Source organism: Columba livia, chromosome 18, assembly GCF_036013475.1.
Source record: "Columba livia isolate bColLiv1 breed racing homer chromosome 18, bColLiv1.pat.W.v2, whole genome shotgun sequence".
Lineage (NCBI taxonomy): Eukaryota > Metazoa > Chordata > Aves > Columbiformes > Columbidae > Columba > Columba livia.
The window spans coordinates 10,533,430-10,546,682 of NC_088619.1; the positions used below are offsets into that span (position 1 = coordinate 10,533,430).

Genomic DNA, 13,253 nt, shown 5'->3' on the forward strand with positions numbered 1-13,253 from the left:
CTGCAGATAACTAACCAGCTATAAAAGAAAGAGCATGTTCTTACTCAGCTGTGATTAGCCGTTTCTTGCTTCTCGCTTCAGGGATATTTCCTGATCTTACTTTAGCACTGGCCTTTGGTTTTGCTTGGATTAACAATAAAGGGTCTAAATAATTTTGCCATCTTTTTGCACAACTAAGCTTTAGAAAAAATTAGCACTATATTTTTGTCAAGCATATAATCTCCGCAAGTATTCCATTTAATCTTTCTCTGGAATTACCAGCTCTTTAAATATCAAATTAACATTCCTCTATGACTACCTCAAATAAGAGCTGGACTGTGTAGCCCCAGCTCCACCTTATATTTGTCTGGCCTCTTCACCCCAACTTCAAAAAGCATCTATCAAGTTATTCCCACATTTAAGTTTCAAAATAAAGCAGTGAAACTTTGCTTCTAGCAAGTTTACCACTCACTATCAGTAACGCCATAATGAACTCTGTTCTTTGCTCCTCACAGAGAAGCATAATACAGATAAAGTTTTTGATGAACTAGTCTATTCACCATTGTCCTGTGTCAAAAAGTATTTCAGAAATTACCAGCTACTGCAAACAGGGCTGGAAAAACAGGGTGAAAACAGTGTTTTTAAATGTAAGTAATTCTTTACTGTCAAAGACAACATGTATATCCTTCTACAATTATGTAAACTTGTTCTGAGGTGGCATTCAATTATTCCTGATTCCCAAAAGTGACAAAAAGGCTGCTTGTTCTAGCCTGGACACTGCAGTACTTATTGCAGCAATCTTTCACAATACACAAAATATGATTCTCCTGCTCCTGAGACGAACATTAGAACTGACAGTGACAACAGTGGCAGGAGAAACAAAGGATTGGGAAGATAAACTAATCTGAAGTTAGTCCTGAGAGATCAAAGAAATCTGGAGTTCCTCAAAAGGCAGAAGGAATCAGACTCTGCGTGCAGCCTACAGGAGGAGATATGCATGCCCAGAAAAAAGGTGAGTGTGATATCCTTCGTCTTTGTTTTGAAGAAGGGCTACAATGAACAACAGCATTGTTGTCACAGCACCATCTAGATTAAGGAGCGCTACTGGCCTGAAGCTGTCACGCTCACAAAACACAACCTGCTCTTACTTTGACAAGTGCCAATATCGGACCAGCATCAGGGAGTAGCAACATGCCCCCAAAACATAACCATAGAGGCCAGACAGTTTATTACCTCTGTGAGGATCAAGCGTTGACACTTCAACTTCAGTGTACTCCACCTCCTCACTCTCAAGGTCAGGTCCTGCCCCAAAAATATCAAGAAGATGTTGCTTTGTAGGACTGCACGCTTCATTTGAGCTGTGGGCCTGATCCTGCTGCCACTGCAATTAATGGACAAGTCCTCATTTGACAGATGCAGGATCAGGCCCTACTCACAGCAGATATGAGTTACTCTGCTAAGAGTTGTAAGGCCAAGCCATTCCTAAGGCTCATCCCAATCTGAAAGGCAGCAGAGCAACTCAAGACAGGTTTCTGAAACTGTGGGACATGCAAATTGTGCCGAAAACTTTTACTTTCAACTTAACACCTTCAAAAGTGGCACAACACAAACAAAGCAGGGAATTAGCTGAGAGTCTCTCATATTCCCGTTCCAGCTCTTCTCTCTTCTCTTTCTTTCCCTATCATTACTTTTTCCTCCTTTTCTATGGCTACTATGGCAGGACACTTCCCATTCTCCACTTTCCTCACATTTAAAGCCTTCTCCAAGTCTTTCATGGCCTCCCTCAACACCTCTCATACTCTCAATTTCTGCTTTGCCAATAAGCAATTCCAGCACTTTTACATTGCCCTTCAAGCTCTCCACAGAACATCTACAATGGTAACTCATCTTCTTCCTCCAAATGCTTTGCTGCCACAATGCCCACAGAGAGCCTGGCAACAATTAGACACCTGATTTACTCAGACTACTGGCTGACAAGTGCTGGCTACCTGGATACAACAGACACAAGAAACAGCTGTTGCTTTCTGCTCTGTCTTTTCCTTAGGGTGGAGATGGTTTTCTACTAGATTTCTGCAAAAGTTGGAAGGAACCACAACAGTCATCCAGACTGGAATCCTGCAGAACTGCCTGTGGATTTTTTAGAACAGAAATTAGAGAAAGACCTAATGATTAGAACAGGCAAGTTTTGGAGCAAGAGAAGAAAAAAAATGAAAGCTGACGAAAACATTTAACCCATGAGAGACAGAGAAATAAGAGAAGCAGAAGTCTGTAGACAAGATTTTTTTAAAAAGTTCTGAATATTTGTTGTTTAGAACTTAAAATTTTGAGTGTGAGTTGTATTTTTATACCATATTTCATTATACGGCCTGGAATCCAGCACAATTAATTGTACTTCATAATGCAGTTGGTAAATGGATTATATCGTTGGCATTTTGCACATAAGGAAAAAGAATTAAGCTCAGCAAAGGAAAAAGTCTTCCCCACTATCAAAGAGAAAAAGGAAAGGACTGGATTTATCAAATCCTGATTACTACCATTAGAAAACACCACAGCTTTCAGCCATAAAATAATTTAAAAATCCACTGTTCAAATATGAAATTACCTTTACTCTCATCTGCCGATTTCACGTGATTTTCGTTATCTTCAATGTAACCTGATCCTAAAGTATTAAAGGAAAAGTTGAGCTGACAAAGTATTTATTATAGCAAATCAAATAAATGAGTTACAGAGCTACAAATCCTATTGTCATTCTATTCACTTATGAATCCTACTTCTAGATTCACATCTAGGACAGTCATATAACACAGGCGGGAAGAACGTGGCTTTTAAAGTGATCAGCTAAAAAACACCCAAGGGGTCACTTTGCCTGTATCAGGTGCTCTAAACAGCTTGTCCACCTATCTTTGTAACGTGCACTGAGGTCCTGGCATGAAAGGCGCCCTGTCACGGCAAGTTAACGTCGCTGTACTGTGGCTGGATCACAGGATCATGTGCCACAACTCAAATTTCCTCTTTGAAATAATTTTCTTTCAGCTGTGTCAAAACCAGAAAGTAATCTTCTTTTACCATGATTTCCCAATCTGTAATATTGTTCAGTGACTGCCTGGTAGAAGTGTCTGAGCAGACTTACAAACTGATCTTTGTATAAGACATGCTTATAAAAAACTGATAGAGACACTTGGGAGAATGTTATTGGTGTTCCTCTGTATTCCCAAACCACAGAGCCCTATCCAAACAACAACCACGTAAGTTCAAAACTTTAAATAAGTATTTAATTAAGCCAACTCACTAACAGTCTTACAGAAAAAATATCCTACCTGAATAGTAGTCTCCATCATTGGGCTGTCTTGTCAGTTTTTCACTTGTCAAGTTTGTAGCCAAGGCAGAACTGGAAAGCAAACCAATAAAAGTTGATGTTATTATCCCAAATCAGTCAAAAACAACAACATGATGATAAGCAAAGACCCGTCACTGTCTGTGCTGACTCCCTCGCATTCTTACCTATTGAAGCTAATGAAAACTTTGCCTTTAAGAGAATCATAAGCAAACTTTACGGTCAAAAATGTTCCCTCTTGCATTCCTGTTCTTTAAGGCCTCTGTATTTTTAATTCCATATCTAAATGCATTCACGTATAGGCCTGACATGCTCCTATTTCTCTTAGCTGGCCTTTTTTTTCTATTTTTAGAGTATTTCCTCATCCTGTTGTTGTTGTGTTAGCAGGTGGTACATGAAGCATGACCATCTATTGTCTCCAGGTGTGTTCCATAATAAACTATATTCATATGGTGGAAGGCCTCCAGCCCTTATAACAGAAATACTTCGCCATTACCATAAAGCAACTTATCTTACCCAGACATCTCCAGGGATGGTCCTTTAGCTTGACAAAGAAAAATAAAAGCATCTATTAATAGATTGTACAAGTAAGAGAATTTAAAAGTAAATATCAAAACAAAAATATAGTGATTATCTACTTAAGTCAGAATAATTTCTCTTGGCTATCATAAAGTTAATTACCTAGTGTCTTACGTCCTATTTATCACCCACGTCCCTTAAATGTCTCTTTCACAGAGAACCTCAGATTCAAAACCCCAGACTTCAGCCCAGCCAATTCAAGCAGTCTGGGACATGCAGATCCTTCAGGATTTTGCAGCGTACTGCATATCACAGGATTTTTGTTTAACCAGATCTACTTATTTTCTGAAAGAACAAGATCTGAAATAATACTTTAATGATAAAAGACAAATTCCTAAGTGAAATTGTATTATGGTGTCGGGAGAAAAACAAAAAAAAAAATCACACCAACAACCTAATAATCTTAAACGCCTCAATTGGGACCCCAAATCAAATTGTCGTAGCTATATAAGGAATAAAAAACCTCCTCAGGCCCTGTTGGCCTCTATATTGCACGAGACTGAATTCCAGATGTAGGACTGCATCAGAACAGTGCAATTCTGCCCTATTTTCAACCATCTTTGCTTCACTAGTCCCTTCCCAGCACCATTAGTTAGATCCTTCCATTCTGCCCAATGTGCTTGGAAGGCTTCAGCACGCTTCCAACTTAATTTGGGCCACCCAAAATTTTAAAGTAGACTTTTAGGTTTTTCAAATTGTAGGAAGTCATCTCCTGAAGCCCCACCCTCACAAGCCTTTGCTCCTGAAACCAATGCAAGTTTTCAGCTGCAATACATTGGTCACCACAGAAATAGAAGGGAACCATTCATTACCTTTTTTCTTCTTGCGCAAAAACCAATATAAAGCGAGAGTTACTGCTCCTACAATAAGTATGAGGGAGAATGCAGCAATGACTCCTTTCTTCCAAGTCGCTAAGATGACTGGAAATAAAAAAGACATGTTTAAGAGAGTATGTACAGTGACAGGTTATCATTATCAATTTCTGCCGTTCCTGAGCTTTCATTTTATTCCAAATTGACCGTCTAACACACTGGAGAAGAACTTTAAGGAGACTTGCATGCAAAGTTCACTAATGACTGAAAACTCAGTACGAGTTGCTTTTGGTTTGCATCTGGCTCCATTGGCATTTGAGCATGCCTTAAATTGTTGAATGTAAGCCAGACAATCTCTGTTCATAAATGGATCTCTCTGTTTAATTTTCGACAATGATGGTACAAAAACAAATAAGGGAGTTAGTAACATCCCAGACAACATGACCTCACCCGTCATGATGACATAGTATGCATCTAACCATCAAAATTAGCTTACCACTGATGGTTATTGGATGGCTTTTCACATCCACGTTAGCCCGATTAGAAGCCACACAGAAATATGTCCCTGTGTCCTGCTTCTTCATTGCTTTCTTGTGCCACATGACTCTGTCTGCATTTTCAATTTGTTCAAATAGAAGAACTTCACGATCAGTTTTTCTGAAAAGCTTGAAATGAATTGGCCAAGATCCTTCTTTCACAGAGCAGAGAAAAGCAGTCTCACTACCGTCTTCCACTTCTCCATATGGAATACTGCCCAAGCTGGCATCCCTGATTGGTACTACAGAGTAGTAGCACAAAGAAAACAAGTATTAGCTCCATTAGAAATAATTTTGCTGATAAAATATGATATTTTAGAAGTACTTGCTTTAATGCCATTTTTCCTAGCTAAACAGAGACTGAATGCACAGTATTAATATTTCTGAACAGTCTCTGCAAGGCAGCATTATCTAGTAAATATTTTTATATACCCAGAAATAGAGAGGGCACTATAAACAAACAAAGCAGCCACAGAAAGAAACTAAATCCATTCCACAGAAGTCACTCAGCCTCTTTTCTTAAACTCCTTTGGATGCCACTCAGGTCCCAACCTACAAATTATTTAATTTTCACAAGTAATACACTCAGCAGTTCAATAATGTAAATAATTTTAGTCCCATTTATGTAACTATGCCTTCATAGTTATGTAGAGAGTTATGCTAACTGTATTATACCTTTCTTGTAACATTCAATATACCATAGTGAATATCAGCAGATAATGGATCAAGCTCTTCAAAGGCAGAAGCAAGTCTCAGATTCTAATGGTTACAGAATACAGCAAACACAATGAGAGAAGTTAGTTTGCACTTGAATGTTCGAGTTGTAAGAATATGCATAGTCAAAATACACTTTTTAGGTTTACTAGGTAAACTGCTGCTGTAACAGCTGGGATACCCTGCTTCCAACAAAGAAATACCTGTTTGTTAAAGAACTACAATTATGCTTTGTATTTGTTTGTTACTTGTATTTCAAATTACCTTGACTTTAAATCTCACTGGACAAATCTCATCAGAGTTTTATTATTCAGCTTCTCTCTAGTGTTAGCAAAGCATATCCTGGTGGAACTGATGAACTTAAGGTGCAGTCCTACTCCTATAGTCTAGGCAAATGCATGTAGTGTATTAAAAGACCTGTTTGGAGGCTCAAAGAGTGGAGAGAGTGCAATAATCCACGTGACTCAGAAGAAAAGTAATAATTATGGATGTGTCTGTTCTAGTCATATACAACTCAGTGTCAAAACTCAGAGAGAAACCAGCCTGGTAACTACAAGTTTATCTTATTAAAACCAATACAATGTAGGTTCAAGCTGGGACACAAAACCGAAAACTCCTTGGTGGAGAGAGATCTTTCTTTTCAATAGGTCAAGAATAGACTTCTGCTCTGGTCCTGGACTGCTTTGTTATAATCAGGTTAGGCAAAGCTAAAATACAGTTGACACATTCAAGAAAGTAGCAAGGAGCCAAGGATATGGGTTAAAAGGGCTCTACAAGTGGATCCACCATCACCAGTTCCCTTACTTACAGTTGCAAAGAACTAGCCTACTACAGAGTTATTATTTGCTTTCGTTTCTCTTCATATCTGCCAATAGCACACTTGCAAATCACAGCTTTTTCACTTGCACTCCCCTTCTTGGAGTACTGCTAAGATTCCCAGCCTATATCAGACATCGTGCTTCCTCCATGGACTTCCAATTAATCTTCTTTTTAAAGCTTCAACTACCACCTTCTCTTATAGGTAAAGTATTTTTCCCTTTCTGCATCACACATATCCGGAGATCAGAGACTTTGCCCATCGGCAGTAACTCCTAGTTGCTAATAAGGCATAACAATAAACTGACTTTCAGAGCCACTTAGCAACTTCAGCTTCTGGTGTTGAACCTCAGTGCCTATCAAAGCTGCAAGTAATAACTGAGGTATTTAAAGAGATTTTCAAAACTGTGGATGTACATCTTTCACCAGGAATCTTGCTAGCCCAGTTATTTGAGTGAGTAAAATCATAGACTATCTCCAATATAATTATATACATTTAATCCAGGTCTATGAGAATCAAACATGAAGCAAATGGATCTGGTCCTGGAATTTTTAATCATCAATTTTACTAAAACAGCTTCTATAAGATTTCAAGTCAGATCTGGTTTTAACATTAACATAGACTCAATTGTAGTTAAATTGATTCAGATTACTATTGGGATTTTTGCTTTAGTGACAAATAGTCTGTGATACAGATCTCCAACTATATTTAATTCAAGGGAGAAAAAGTTCCATTTTGATTAGTCCAGCATTTGCTGCTACAGTTTCAAAAATCAAAATATGACATTAGACAAGAAGAAGAACTAAACAGACTTACCTATTACTGTGATGTTTAGAATATTGCTAGTTTTCATACCACTGGAGTGATTATTTCTAGCATCACATTTGTATCCTCTTTTGTCGTTTTGTCTAATGTTTTCATCCAAGAACATGGCATATGTGTCATTAGTTACTCTTTTCTTAACTTCATTTCCTTTGTAGAATGTGAATATTATTGGTGGCGTTCCCATCGCTGAACGACAGATTAACCATAGAGGCTTCCCTAAAACCACCTCCGGTAAACCACTGACAACAGAAAGGGTTGGCTTGGAGACTGGAGCTAAAAGGGAATTAAAAGAAAAAGCTGTTGGAAATTACACTGCATAAGGCTGAAAGACACAGTATTATTTTATAGAAAATATATAAATAGATAATATTTTGCCAGTTTGCACACATAGCCTCTATTGGGAAGCTTTTCTTCATTGACAGAATTGAAGCAGGGGATCACTTGAATAAAACAAAAACATAGATAATGAAACATACGTGACTTAGAATAAAACAGCATAGGAGGAGAATGTAAAGGAAAACGAAAAAAAAAAGGGTCAGTGCCACAGCTGTAGATCATCCAAACTCCAGAACTAGCTCTGACCCAAGGAGTAATAGTGTAGAGCAAAAATACATGCAAGTACCATCGCATGTATTACCTGAGACAGACCCTGCAGCACCTAATTGGGGAGCTCTGTTTCTGCAGCACAGTGAGTCACAACCCAGCTCCTCCCCCTTTACAGACCTGAGAACTGACTGTGCTTGTTCCATGAGAGGGAAGGAAACTGGGGTGTTTATAGTTAGTGTGCTGGTGAGGGGCTTCTATTGATAGCAAAACCTGTGTTTTTTCTGGAGCAGAGCTATCCAGATGACCTCTGGCTCGCATGGCGTTCTGCCTGGAGGGCCAGGGGGAGGGATACAAGGCAGACACAGACAGAGTTTCAGCTCAAACTGATGACTGAAATGTTTGCAGAGCATTTTCAGCTCCTGCGCATGGTAATGGGTGAGGGTTTATTTGGCACCTCGCAGAATCAAGGCACAGAAGACGTGCTAACTCCCTTCTCCTAGGGCCAGCTCTGGAAAAGTCTGACTCATGATAGGCCAAATTCTCTACAGCTAAAGATGACAAGCATAGCTCACAGAAATTAATATTGTAAGAACTAATGGCCTGCTAGTTCAAGGACTAGCGACTGATTCTGCAAGCAGATGTGCTTATTTATAAGCTTACGGTTTTTATTCCCCGCCCCCCCCGCCCCATTTGGCTCTAAGCCTCTGTATCAACTCACCATAAACATTTATCCTTACAGGTTTGCTCTCCTTGACTATTCCTTTTACTTCAGCTTTACAGGTATAGGATCCAGTGTCATTCACATTAACCCTCATTGTTAAGTTTCTGGAATTTTTCAACAAGGTGTCTCCATTTGAATTTTTTCGTAATATAGAGAAGTTAGCTTTCCGAAAACCACTAATGCTGCAACTCAAAGTTAATTCTTTATTTTCATCCAGATTACTCATAGAAGCAGCCAATGTTGGCTTGGGGAACAACTCTGAAAAATTAAAAAAAATAATTAATTAATTCAAATTGAGCCTAAAAGAATATGACTACCTATCCCAAAGTATACAGAATAAAGGACATAAAGAAAGTTTACAATAGGGGAAAAAATAATCATGTATATAATTATATTTTCATGGACAACTTAGCAATCACTTGAAACCACTTCCAATATGTGTTGTTTTAAAGTATTCTTTTAGTTGGAAAGTATTAGTGGCAGGCAAAAACCGGAAACCAAAATCTAAACCTAAACAGCCTTTAACTTAGGGAAACTTTACACTTGGTTCTGGAGGTTACACTTGGATCTTGAGTTCTACCCAAAGTAGATTTAAATTTGAATATTAATCCATTGAGTAAAATCTAAGATGAGCAGAGGTGTTACCTGACACAACAACATTCAGTTTGGTTGTTTTAGATGCTCTCCCTTGCTCCACCTTACACAGGTATTCACCACTGTCTTCTAGAGTAGCTACCGTAGAGTATTTCAAAACCTCATCTTGTACACTCTTCAGTATTGTTTTGTTTTTCTGAAGTAGGATTTCAATGTCACGCATTCGGGCTACGACAGTTGAGCATTCAAACTGTATTCTGTCTCCTTCTGTAATATTACTTGAGGGCTTGGCATTCAGAGTAGGCTTTATAAATGGTTCTGCAAGAGAATATATATAAACTTGTGGCCCAACGTTTTAACTATAGCAAGTGAAGAAATGTAAAAAGAAAGAAAAAGCAACTTACCCCTGACCGTAACAAGTGTTGTGTTGCTGTGTTCTGAGTCTTCAAATTCGAGTTGTACAAATCTTCTACCAAAGCAATCAAATTGTAAAATATTATCTGCCTCCTCAACAGAAAATTCCACTTCAGAAAAATTTCTATATGGTTCAAAAACACGTTTTTCTTTAGGTATTGAATTTGTCTTTATCTTCCGGAAAAAGAAATGTAAAGGAGGTACTTCTTCTGGCAGCTCACAACGTAATTTCACAACTTCACCCTCTAAAACTTCTTCTTTCTCAGCAGTCAGGATTGGCTTGGTCATTCCTTAGAACAGAAAACAAGAAGTAGAACATTTCACAATCCTGATAGAAACGCTATCTTGATGATTATCGTAGCGATTTATGCTAATGGACAGATGCAAACAATTTACAAGAACTGAGCTTTTGAAGACAGCTCCTTTGACGTGTGGGTGCATGTCAAGGCACCTTCGGAAGAACAAAATGTCCCTCTGGAGTATAATATGATCTTGATGCAATGTGTGAAGTATGAAACTTGCCACTTAGAAATGAGCAAGGAAAGTAAATGTCATCCCAACTTTTGTACCTAGAGGCACAGGGCTCTGAAGAAAAATTACAGACCCTGCACAACCCCCTAACTATTTAATGTTGAACAAATTCTTTCTGACTTGCTCTTCTAGGGGGAATTTCAGTCAAGAACACATGGCTAGACTGAGGTGGCCCCTTTTCTTGTAAGAGATGAAAGAGCAAGACTATATTTTGTCTGCAAAAACACTCCACAGCTGATAGTAACTTTGGCAATGGCTGTCACAAAGTGAGAATATCTATGCGTTATTTCCATCTTTTCCAGTAATCTACCTGCCCTCGCCGTTTTTATGATCTGTAGGCTTTCACAGGCTTTCACAGATAGTGCTTTCTCTAGTCTAGGGAACAGAGGCTCAGGACAGAGATGGTGCCACAGCAGGCACGGACTGTACTCCCATCACTGATCTGCCATGTAGCCTTGGGATCATGATTTCAGTTCTGTGCCTTAACATGATTTAGTACTAAATTCCTGTAAAGCACTGTGATGTCTATGGATAAAAAACACTTTGCAAGGCATCTTATTTAGCACTATTATTACTTCCCCCGGAAGGCGGTTTTCTTTTTGTATCTTAGAAAACTGCTACTCACCTTTCACCCAAACATGTAAGGAGTTACTAGATTTTGTCTTTCCACGTGCTTCCACGGTACATTCATACTCTCCTGTATCTGAAGATCTAGCCACAGATATTTCATATTTTGCATCTTCTCTGTCTGTTACAGTCATGAATACAAGCTTGCCATCCTTAAAAATTGTAAAATTATGCTTCAGCTGGAAATCAGTATTTTTGCTAATATCAGCACGGCAGACAATTGACATAGGAGCTCCATTCTTTACTTTGACAGAAGGCTGAACTTTGATTTCAACTGTATTGAAAGTAAAAACTTGTGGGGAAAAAAAAAAGTTATATTTATTTTCAGCTTGTCCGACATAATACTGTTATCTCAAGCTGCTACATTTTCCTCACAAAATTTAATTCATTTCTACCCTAGTAGCAGGGGTTCTAATTTTCCCGGTCAGATCTCACAGATGTTGAGAGCGGTAGCAGCTTTACCTTCCCTGCACAGACACACAAGAAGCAACTACTGATTGTCACAGCACACGCTGTCCAGCTGCTCAGCCTTTGTCTTGAGGGACTGAATCACTGACTACTCTGCTCAGACATTATCTTTTATTTTGCAATAAAAAGAGCAAGAGAGAGTGCCCTTAACTTATATTCTATAGTATTATCCTACCCCCTTGCTTCTGGGTACGAGAGGGTTTTTTAAAGATCAAAACAAAATGCTAGTAATTAAATTTCCTCTCTTTTCTCTTCTCTTGTATGCCACACTAAAGCAAATTAGGAATGATTTCACCAAAACATTTATGAAAATATGAACAGCACATCTGTCACTTACATACTATAACAAGAAACACCACCAAGTAATATATATATATATTTTTGTTTTTACAAGGCCAAATTTCACACTGAGCTATAGTACAGCAAAACAAGATAAACTCTGTTATGGATGCACACCAACAACTGAGGAATTAGTTAAATTACTTATTTTAAAATTTTATGTGAAAAAACCCTAGAATGACTTACCTCCCTCCTGAGTGTAAAGTCCTGAACCTGGAAAAAAATGAAAAGTAATGTTATTTTCAAAGTTTACAGACCGACAGACAGTAATGGGAAACAGTAAAAAGCCCAAACAAACCAGAAACACATGTATCCACCCAGATATTTAGTTATCAAACTTACACTGCAAGAAAATCACCAGAAGAGCAAGATACATCTCGTTCCTGAAGAACAGACACTTAATTCCAAAATAAAACAATATTCATCATCAGAGGTGATGCCTTGAGGTACCAAAACCAGGTTATGAGGTTTTCTTTCTGTTGTTGTTTTATGGAAACAGATAAAATTTTGCCATTAAAATCTGTAAGTTTTCCCAGATCTTCAACAGCAACTGGCTAGATCAAGTAATCGTTCCCATTACTGGAAACTGGAAATGGGAAACAATGAGAATCTATCTGCTGCTCACAGGCAGATTACGGTTCAGGAAGTGACTGGACTTTTCCTGAGGGCGCCACCAAATGCATTTGCTTTGTTTAATTTCTTAAGGTGTATTAAAAAAACAAGAAGTTCCAATGACATTTATCCTGTAGTTCCTGTCAATACGGGTATTTTTAAGTCACAATTAACCATTTAGAAACACAAATTACCTTTGCTGCTTGACCTCAGCAGATCCTTGAGAAAATATTTCCCTTCATCTTGACATGGAAAACTCTTTTGGATAATTCATGTATATAATTATTCACTCTTCCCTTTTGCCTCCATTTCTAGGTCTCTCATCTTTGCTGTGGCAAAGAACAGCTTTACTGTAGGGTATGCAATAAATTCAAATTATCTCGGAAACCATAGCTACTTTCGTCTTAGATGAGAATACTGATAGATGCACCTCTCATACTACCATCATATATCAAACCCACAGAAATGCACAAGATTTTATTTTATGTAGTTAAGACAGTGCAAGGCATGCACAATCATAAAATTTCAATCCCACAAGAAAAGAACTGGTTGGAGTTTCATTTGTCTGCAGAAATCTGAAGCAGCACTGTTGCAATCTGAAACAGAGAATACTTGGGAGCAAGAGTTAAATCATTCGACTTGAGTCCTAACACTGACTCAGTCTACAGGCTTGAGAAAGTGAGTTGAAATCGTGCCCTTCAAAAAGTCTTTCTCAAGTTGTGTGTCCCAGAACTCCCTAACTAGTGATTTAGTTCTTCTTGAAAATCAAGTATTTTACTCTAAATCCCTTCGTTTCTTTCATTTG

General features: G+C 38.3%; 1 protein-coding gene across 5 annotated transcripts in view; it reads right to left on the reverse strand.

Moving 5' to 3' along the window:
* PECAM1 (platelet and endothelial cell adhesion molecule 1) overlaps positions 1–12,506 on the reverse strand; it is a 26,512-nt gene extending 14,006 nt beyond the window's left edge. For 2 of the 5 annotated variants that reach the window (XR_010466854.1, XM_065034134.1), the window contains exons 1-13: positions 12,179–12,503; positions 12,023–12,049; positions 11,028–11,321; positions 9,862–10,161; positions 9,509–9,775; positions 8,861–9,121; positions 7,588–7,869; positions 5,201–5,482; positions 4,705–4,812; positions 3,830–3,857; positions 3,297–3,367; positions 2,582–2,638; positions 1,213–1,281 (exon numbers count right to left, since the gene is read on the reverse strand). Coding sequence is in view for 4 of the 5 variants with exons in the window: in XM_065034134.1 (XP_064890206.1) it covers positions 1,213–1,281; positions 2,582–2,638; positions 3,297–3,367; positions 3,830–3,857; positions 4,705–4,812; positions 5,201–5,482; positions 7,588–7,869; positions 8,861–9,121; positions 9,509–9,775; positions 9,862–10,161; positions 11,028–11,321; positions 12,023–12,049; positions 12,179–12,212 (2,080 nt within the window). In the remaining variant the exon portion in view is untranslated. Of the gene's footprint in view, positions 1–1,212; positions 1,282–2,581; positions 2,639–3,296; positions 3,368–3,829; positions 3,858–4,704; positions 4,813–5,200; positions 5,483–7,587; positions 7,870–8,860; positions 9,122–9,508; positions 9,776–9,861; positions 10,162–11,027; positions 11,322–12,022; positions 12,050–12,178 lie in introns of all 5 variants that reach the window. The other 3 variants (XM_005508006.4, XM_065034135.1, XM_065034136.1) reach the window with 3 other exon arrangements.
* Between the last annotated feature and the right edge of the window lie 747 nt (positions 12,507–13,253).